At 50.8% G+C, this 9,247-nt stretch overlaps 1 protein-coding gene across 1 annotated transcript; it reads left to right on the top strand.

Moving 5' to 3' along the window:
- Positions 1-1,704: 1,704 nt before the first annotated feature.
- On the top strand, positions 1,705-8,985 carry SERTAD4 (SERTA domain containing 4). Its single transcript, XM_087775659.1, has 4 exons — positions 1,705-1,820; positions 2,157-2,337; positions 2,887-3,002; positions 6,133-8,985. The coding sequence occupies exons 2-4, from the start codon at positions 2,172-2,174 to the stop codon at positions 6,892-6,894; spliced, it is 1,044 nt and encodes a 347-aa protein (XP_087631785.1). The 5' UTR covers positions 1,705-1,820; positions 2,157-2,171; the 3' UTR covers positions 6,895-8,985.
- The last annotated feature ends 262 nt before the right edge of the window (positions 8,986-9,247 follow it).

Here is a 9,247-nt window from a genome sequence, read left to right as displayed (position 1 = left end):
ACTTTACCGGCTGTCCAGAGAACTCAGTTTTTCAAGATAAATCAGCAGCACTGTGCAGAAGGCACCCCAACGCTTCCTTCCTTCCTTCCTGTGTGTTTCTGCTTCAGCATAGAAACACCTATTTGTGATGAAATATGATAGAAAGAAATGCAGTTGAAATCTCCGATTCTCATTAAAAAAATTCCGTAAAGAGATGCCGAATTCATTACGAGCAAAGAAATCCTGACTTTCCCAAAGCAGCAGCGAGTTTCTTCCAACCCTTGTTCTCCGAGGACAAACACTGGGTGTTGACATCATGCCAACACGAGAAGATTGATGTCTCCCTGTGAGTGATTCCTCGGTGCAGATTAATGAGAAGAGTCCATGGGTGCTTTCTAATGACAGCGTAATCTTTTCAGCCCCCAAATACATGACTTTTTAGCTGGTTCTTGGGGCACTTTTTGGCCCTGCTCTTAGGTCAGCAGACTGACCCACTTCTTGTTTTGAGCAGTCTTTCCATGTGTCGGTACTCGGCTGGTAACAAAAGGTGCGGGGAATAAATAACATATATTGTCTGTGTCACGGATAGCTTCCAGTGGCCCAGCCTAGCGGCTCGCCATTCCCCGTGTCGTCGTCTCTTTGCCCGGGAAATGCAAGACGGCATTAATGGGCTACCGCCAGAGAATAACTGAGCGCCACATGCAGCGCGTGAGTGGTAAATTGGCTCTGAGGAAGGGGTTTAGGCACCCTTCGGTATGACTGCGGCGAGGTCTGGTGGCCTTTAGCAGGGCCAACTGCTCGGGGATGTCCCCTTCGCCTCCCATTCTCTGCCCCGTTGAGGAGCGTCGGGCAGACCCACGCGCGCATCTAGGGAACAGAGCGCTACGCATGCTGGAAGCCCGTTTCTTAATAAAGTAGCAGCCTCGCGCATTCTTCCAGGATTTAAGAAAACAACTGGCAGATGTGGATGATTTATTTTTCCTCCCTCTTCTGCTGCGGTTTATTTTTTCCTCTTGTTAGCCAGCGCTCCGCTGCTAACACAAACAATTGCTGAAATTCCACCTGCCCACCTGCGGCCCCTCCTTCGCGCCGCCTGCTCGGGCCCTCGTCTTCCTCCGGGAGGGCTGCGCCCAGGGGAATCGACGTCCCGCTTTCTTCGAGAGAGGAGGAGGAGGAGGAGGAGGAGGAAGGAGAGGGAGGGGCCGGGCGGCGCCTGGGCGCATTGTTCGGCGCTCCTCTGCCAAGAAGTAGGTGACTATGAACTCACCCCTCGCCCCTCGCAGAAAGTTTGCTGCCGCCCTCCCCTCCTCCCCTCCTCTCCCTCCCCTCCCTCCCCTCCCCTCCCCTCCCCTCCCGCCTGCTGCCGCGGCAGGAGGCAGCTCGCAGCCTGGCGCTGGCCCTGGAGTCCCCGCTCCTGCTTAATATTCCGCCTGCTCCGCCGATGTTGTGCTTGGCTCCGGTGGGACTGCAACTCACGGCTTGAAACCGGAGCCAATTTTCTGTCTTAGTCTCGCAGTGTTTTGACTGGAGGCAGATCCAGTTCAGTCCGATCGGGGCTAGTGGAAACAACTACCTAAGTCTCTGCTGTCTGTTTCGTTTGGGAGGGAAGAAAGAAGAAAGAAACGCGATCCCTAACTGCTGGGCGCGCTCTCTCTCGCACACACGCACACCCCACGGCACACACACAGACACACACGGAGACACACACCCCACGGCGCACACACGCACACCCCACGGCAGACACAGACACACGCACACAGACTCGCACACCCGTCGGTGCCGGGCGCGCCGTGCCAACACCGCCGGCAGAAAATGGGAAGCGAGTGAGCGGATCCGTGCCGGTGTGTGAGCGGGGCCGTGCCGGGCTGCGAGCGGGTCCCCGCCGGGGTGTGAGCGGCGCCGTGCCGGGCTGCGAGCGGGGCCGGGGCGGGAGCGGGGCCGGGGGGCGGCGTGGGGGGAGCCCGCGCAAACTCCGGGTGCGGGGGACCCCGCGCCCTTTGTGGGAAAGGGCTCCGGGTTTTTTCCTGCCGTAAGAAGGAAGAAGAAAAAAACGCGCGTGGCCGTGTAAGAGGGACACGCGTGTGTTTTTTCCCCGGTGCGCGCAGCGGTGCGAGCGCCGGGGGGCGGGGGTGCCAGGTGAGGGGCGCCGGGCGCTCACCGCGCTGCTTCGCTTCCAGGTGCCGGCGCCCGCCATGACCCTGGTGCTGCCCATGCAGCGGCTGGGCCGCCCCATCGCCGCCGAGGGAGCCGCCGACCTCGCCGCCTACCGCGCCCTCTGGGAGCCGCCCTGCTGCGGCCGCCCCGGCCCCGCCGCCCCGCCGCCCCCGGCCCCGCCGGCCCCCGGGCCCCCCGCCGCAGGTAGGCACCGCCGGCGCCGCGCCGATCCGCCGCGGCGGGTGGGGGGGGGGGGGGGGGGGGAGGCCGGTCGGTCTGTCTGCGTCTGTCAGTCCGCGGAGGAAGGCGCGGCGCGGGCGGCCGGGCCCGGGCCGAAAGCGGGGGCTTTCGTGCCGTGGGCGATCGTGGCGCGGCCGCGGGGCCGCAGGTGCGCGGGGCTCGGCCGGCGGCCGCGGGGCGCCGGGTGCGCCGCTGCGGGCAGCCGCCCGCCGGCCCGGCCGGCAGCCAGGGTTTTCCCGAAGGCGGGAGCCCCGGGGGGCGGCAGCGGCCCCCGGCGCCGCCCCGCAACGCGGCCGCGGGCTGCCCGAGGCGGTGCGGTGCGGTGCGGTGCGGTGCGGTGCGGGCGGCGAGGGGTGCGTCCGTCAGGTGAGGGCTGGTTTCGGGTCGCCGCAAATGTATGTGAAAATATGCGGTGGAGTTCTCCTGGAGCGCGAAGGGAAATGAAAAGTATTTTGTTTGGAGAACCTCCGGCAAACCGCATGTCATTTGTCATATCTGATTTATTACCCACAGGATCGCATTACAGGGGAATTTCAAATCCTGTAACAACATCCAAGATCACATACTTTAAAAGGAAATATGTGGAAGAAGAGGATTTTCATCCACCGCTCAGCAGCTGTACACATAAAGTATGTTTTCTAATAGTCATTATTTTTACTCCGAGTTTCAGATGCTTAGTAACACTCGATTGACCCCTTTCCAGAAGGCTGAAATACTCTGCTGAAATGAGGAGAATGATCCAGCTGTTTGCTCAGAAACAAATAGTTGTCACTTGTTCGCATTTATTGTTTTATTGTCATCGAATTGCTTAAGAGGCAAAGGCGTTTCTTCATTTATACCAACTGTAAATGGAAATGCTGAGAATAACTTTTTTTTTCAGATTATTTTGTTCTTAGATGGTTTATATCACGCTTACAGAAACAGCTCTGTAACAGCGTTTGAACAGCAAAGGACGTAAATAAAAAGGGCCCGTGGTTCCCCACTCATTCAAAACTTTTTTCCAGGGGAGAAAATAGTAACAGGTTCCTCGTACCCCAAAGGGGTTACAGATCCTCTAGAAAAACAGAGTGACTCGGAAAGCGAGTACAAGCTCCTTGAGTATTTAATCCTGTTTATTAAAAAGCTAATAACTCCAAAAGAACAGATTAGTAAATGAAAGAATATTTTTTTTTAATGAAGGCTGTCAGGGGAGGGATTAGAGCAAACATTTCCCAGGCCAGTGAATATATAAATTGAAATCTAACTTTTTTTTTTATGAGAGATTTTATGCTCTCGTTCATTAAGGGCTCAGTCCTGTAGGGAACTGAATGCCTGGAGCGATGTGCTTAAGGGTAGCTGATGCCTTGAGACACCGTCCTTACCTCGCTGGGTCGTACCTGGCCCAGGGCAGTCCAGTGCTACCCACCGGCGACGGAGAGGACACAGTATCATCTGATTAAAGCAGAGCTTGCGGGAGGCGATAGGACCACAGAGCCCCAGAGACAGAAAGCTAAAACAGATCAAGGTGCGGAGCAAGTTTATGCGTTATCTTTACCTGCGTCGCAGAGGCAACCCTCTGAGATGCGAGGAGGACTGAGCGCCTCATCCCTGCCACGGGCGCTGGCTGGGGAGGTCTGCCCGCTGGGATCCGCTTTCCCTGGAGGGGTTTCCGCAGAGGAGAAGCGAGCAGTAACACCGAGCTCGCTTCCCACGGACCTTAGAGCAGCCGAAGGAATTTTCAGCTACAGATAGCGTTGGCTGGAAATACGTACCTGATCGGGAAGGTGAAAAACTGCCCTGCCGTTAATTCCAGAAGGTGTTCGGTCTGCTGCCAGAGCCGTGAATGAAGAGCACCGAGGGTGTTGAAAAATGCGCTCTGGTTAGCGAGCGTGTCTCCCACATGTCACATCGCTCTCTGATTTCAGCCAGTTTTTTTCTTGGCTAGATTGTTGGATTTTTGTATCATCAGTGATTGTTTTCCTCACAAAGAGGAGGAATAGTTACTTATCCCTTTCTAACAGCATAAAAACCAGTTGTAGGTGTATTGGTAAGGTAGACCTGTCCCAGACATCATTTTGTGCTGTTGTAGAGGTGTATCGTGCCAGAAGCCCTGGGTCACCAGTTTCTTCTGTTCGGCACAAATGTGACTTCTACTTTGCAACACTGAGCTCTGGGGAAGGGAAGGTGCCCACTGGGTTTCCTTACCTCTGCTGCCCAGTAAGGAGAGAGTTATGTTCTGAGATTCCTTGTCCCGTAGCGGGTATGAGGGCAGGGCCCAGAGCCCCTCTCCAGGGCTGTTGGCAGACATTTGTAGTAGAAAGCCTTTGACAACTTGTTCCTACTGGTGGCCCTCCAGGACGTATCTCCAGGAGGATCACAGCTCAAGGCTTACTGGTTTGCTCCAGGCTTTTACGGCTTCACTGACTATTGCTGCAGCAGGTATAAAGGACGCAAATTAACCTATAGGCTTAATATAATTTAAAATGAGTCATTTATTATAGAAAATTACTCTCTCTAACAAAGAAGAGCTTCAGCTGTGAACTCACATTAAAATGCAGCCAATTTCTGGTTTTACGAGGTGCTGTGCTTCTTCTAAGCCCTGCAGACAGGACCAGGCTGTGGAAAGAGCTGGAGGGCTGAGGAGAGCTGAATGGATGTGAAAAGCAGCTGTGCTTTAAGCTCTTTCAGTCCTCATAGCTACGACTTCCACTCTGCAAAAATGCTGTAACCATGTGGGAAAGGGAGGAATGATCAAGCCACAGATGGGGGGGATTTAGAGCGGTCTCTCTTTGTGCTGTGCTGCTCTCCTCCTACGCAAACCAAATTCTTACTAAAAACGAAAATTGGTTAATAGTGCTTTACAGTAGCATGCGTTGCCCCCTCTCTTATTTTGATTCCCAGGGTAGCGATTACAGCGCAGAATCCGGGGCCTCCCGGGGGCAGTAACCTGCTCATGCTGCCAGTGCTGAGAAAGGGAGTCCTGGAAGGACCGTGGAAGGGAGAACAAATCTGTGGGCGTCGAGCCAGGATTTCTGCAAATCCCTATCCTCTCTTCGTTTCCTGACCTCGTCCCTGCCTATCTGCGTTCCCACCGGTCCTGTAGAGCGCAGCGTGTAGTATGCAGGCCAACAGCTGCTCTCCAGATGCTGTGATGCTTTGAGATGGGTTTCTCCCTGCCTCCCTCCCTGCATGCACTTTTGTACACAAGAGCAATAGAAGGGAGCTTGGCAAATGGAGACCTCCTCGCCGGAGGGCCTCTTCCACTGGCAGTGGATGAAGTGCTCCGACACTTGCCGCGTGAGGCGATGGCGGCTGGCTGCGTCTTGCAAACCTTGAGGCTGCAGGAGGGGACCTTCACTTGGCTTCAGAGCTTTGTAGAAGCCCGGCAGGGGATGATGGAATTGGGTCCATTTACATCAAAAAGCCCCCAGCCATCACTGGAGTAAAACTGCACAACAATTTTATGTTCTAACCCCAAATGCAAATTAAAAGCCAGATGCGTGCATCTGGATTTTGCTCTCCAAGCCTGGATTCGTGCCCTGCAATTGCCTCTGCGGTGTAGCACGTGGCTGCTTTCCTCCTAGACCTGGGTGAATGCTGTGGCCAAGACAAAGCAGGTCCCCAGCTACGTGAGCGTGCAAAATGAAAAGCCAGTTTTAGGCGCCTCAGAAAAAGAATGAGAAAAGTAGTGACGCAGGGGGAATACTTTGCTTCATTTTCTTTCTCCTTGCCTAGAGCAAAACCGGTTGCCTTCAGTTCCGTGTCTTTTGCATTTTTCAGACAATCTCCGTGTTTGAGGAGCGGGCCCATATTCTTTACATGTCTTTGGAAAAGCTGAAATTCATCGATGATCCTGAAGTCTACCTGCGGAGATCTGTCCTCATCAACAACCTCATGAAGAGAATCCACGGAGAAATCATCATGCAGAACAACTGGTGCTTCTCCGCCTGCTCCTTCAGCGGCGCCTCGCCACAAGAGTGGTTTGTGCCTCAGGACTGTCCCTACAGAAAACGCCTTCGGATGGCAAAGGAGGAGTACGAGAAGCTCCACACGTGCTGCTTCTATCAAGAGTGTGGCAGTCACTATTTAAATCTACCCTACTCTGTTAATGCTAGTACAGAAAATACTTCCTCCTCTTCCTCCTCCTCCTCCTCCTCCTCCTCCTCCCCCGCCCCCATTTCTTTGCCAAGCTGTTCCCAGCAGGTGGATTATGACATTGGCAGTGCCTCTTCTTACAGGAGTGATGACCAGATACCTGCTAATGAAATATTCGTCACTAATGCCAGGTCTCACAGTAATCAGGAAAAGGCAAAATTTAATGACGAGAAAGGAGGTAATGAACCCGAGCGAGAGAGCGTCGCCCTAAACTGTGAACCTGTCAGAGGCACCCGTGCTCTCGAATGTAAAGGCAAATTTTATGACTATTTTGAGACTGGATGTAATGACAGGAGCAACATAAGTGAATCTTGGAAAAAGTCCTTAAGGAAAAAGGAATCTTTACCAAGTAATAAAATGTGCTGCAGCAAAGGAAGTAAAATATGAGGCATCTTTTTTGCTCTGTTGAAGCATGCGCAGCATGTTTGTTTGTCTATCAGATTTTTATTTTGAATGGATTTTTTATAGTTTTCTACAAATGATACAATCATGCCACAAACATTATGTGCCGTTTTAAATGACTGGAGAGCAGATTGCGTAAAGCGCCTCTATGATCTGCATCAGCGGGCTATTTATAAATATGGAGACTTCATAAAGAACGCAGTTGCGTTACTGCTTAGCACTGTAGTCTGTACAGCTATGGTGCAGCTTTCGTTACTGAAAATACCAATCAGCCAGATGGGGAAAACATATCGTTTTATATATCCCCGCCCCCACGAAGTCTGCCATTAATTAAGAAAAACCTCCATTATGTTTACCAAGGAATTACAAGTCTGGTAAACAAATTGATGCTACCAGCAAGGGTGGTGTGCTCCTTGCAACTCAGTATTTGTTCTGACAAAGGACTGTCTTCAGGGACTGGGAACAAACCGTCCTTACGTTTTGTACTGATACTCACGAATTCCTGGATTCAGCAGCGTCTTGTTCAACTGACAAAATAGGACATAGCATAAAGAAATAACCTGTTTATGGGATCTTAATCAGAAACACAACATGCAGCTCAAGTACTTGCACGTTTTCACCTCGGCTGTAGTAACTAATGAGGCTTGTTGTTACACAGGACAGGTTTTTTTTTGGTGCCTTACTTTTTGTCTTAATTTTTGCCAGCGTGAAAATTAAGTATAAATCAGTGATACAGCAGGGATTTAACCTAAACAGAGGAAAAAAAAAACAAACAAAAAACCACAGGGTGGATCAATATTATTAGAAACCTTTAACCTTTGAAGTACTGAGTTCAACTTCCTATTCAAACATCTCTGTTCTTCCTTTTTGATGCTCGATTGCTTTTTGATTTGCCATCCTTAGGAAGGGATTTAAGAAACAATAGAGAGATGTCTCTTGTAAACAAGCATTCGATGCTTGAGTGTTTCTATGGCAACTGTCTGTTGCTGGGGCTCTTTTTTTTCCTTCTTCGTATAATGAAGTTCATGAACCAGTGGCATGTTTTATACTTTATTCTGTTTCGCATAATTTCTCTCTTTTAGATTGCAAAAGCATGCGGGAATTTTTCTACGACTTTTGCCGTTGATTTAAAAAAGACAAGAAAAGAAGGCAAAAAGCACAATGTTAATCGATAATGTGGCGATAAACATGATTTTATCTGAATGAATGTAAGGGGTTTAATTTTAAAAAAGAACATTTTGGAGAAATGAGCTGAGATTTCAGTGGCTAAGGACAACATTCAGTCATCCCTAGGTAGACCGGTTGCAAAAGTGTGCTGTTTAAAATGCCCAGAAGACATTAGTCGGGGTTGGACCGAGAATATTGCGAGTCTTAGATCCACCAAATTAATTAGTTCCCACAGTCCCCGTAACAACTGGCAGGATGCGCTTGGCAAAATAGCCACATCCGAGCCACGGCTGACTCATAATAGCCGCCTGTTCCCACAGCATCGTGCACTCAGGCGACATCTTCTCCGCTTGGGTCTTGTCCAAAGGGTGACCATCACCTCCATGCTGGGGCAGCGGCCAGCTCGGCGCAGTGCACAAGGGGCCCCGGGGGGACGGCGCCCCGGGCCGCCCCCGGCTTGGTGCTGGACTCAGCCGGGTCTCTGGGTCAGAGACCTCCTGCTCTGGGTTGCACGTGTTCAGCCTGAGTCCTCCTGGGCCATGGTTATTTTGGGTAGCGGGCACGCCCCACAGTCACGTTTGCAAGCTGGACAGTTTTCATGACTAAGCCCAGTGGTCGCAGGAAAAAGCTTCCCCCCCCGCCCCTGCAGCCAAAGTGACCACAAAGAGAGTATCTAGGGTGTAAATCAGTGATAACCTTTATGTGGTCAGGTGAGTTGGAACTGACAAATTTGTAAGGGTTTATCATTGTGAAGAACAAGTAAAGAAAGTATAAATCCCACCTGATTTCTCCAAGACAGAAGCTTTTTTATTATTAATAATAATAATATTAAATATAGATCTCATTCATACAGTGTATGAGTAGGATCATCATTTAGACATTTGTCCACAAGGACCAATTTTTTAAAAAACCTGATTTTTCTTGTGTTATACCCAGATAGTCTAGTAATGTCTGCTTTTTTCCAATATTTGATAAACACTTGATGTTTTAAGCTTAAATATTAGATGCTTGTATACTAATGTGTTGTTGTAGTAAAGTGAAATTTCCTTGATATATATTTATTAAAATGACCAAAATTCATTTTAATTTTACATCTCCAATGGCTACTGGGTCCTTTCCCCCATGTTCCCCTCCCTCACCCAAGGAAATGCCATTTAATCAAACTGCTCCC

This window comes from Nipponia nippon, unplaced genomic scaffold (genome assembly GCF_047370975.1).
Source record: "Nipponia nippon isolate SJK-2023a ecotype South Korea unplaced genomic scaffold, ASM4737097v1 scaffold_4, whole genome shotgun sequence".
Classification (NCBI taxonomy): Eukaryota; Metazoa; Chordata; class Aves; order Pelecaniformes; family Threskiornithidae; genus Nipponia; species Nipponia nippon.
This window is presented reverse-complemented; position numbering and strand designations above follow the sequence as displayed.

Excerpts from the sequence above, each read along its gene's own strand:
- SERTAD4 (XM_087775659.1), top strand. The coding sequence starts at position 2,172 with ATGACCCTGGTGCTGCCCATGCAGCGGCTGGGCCGCCCCATCGCCGCC. Across the intron at positions 2,338-2,886 it reads CCCCGGGCCCCCCGCCGCAG|GATCGCATTACAGGGGAATT; the intron begins GTAGGCACCGCC and ends TATTACCCACAG. Across the intron at positions 3,003-6,132 it reads TCAGCAGCTGTACACATAAA|ACAATCTCCGTGTTTGAGGA; the intron begins GTATGTTTTCTA and ends TGCATTTTTCAG.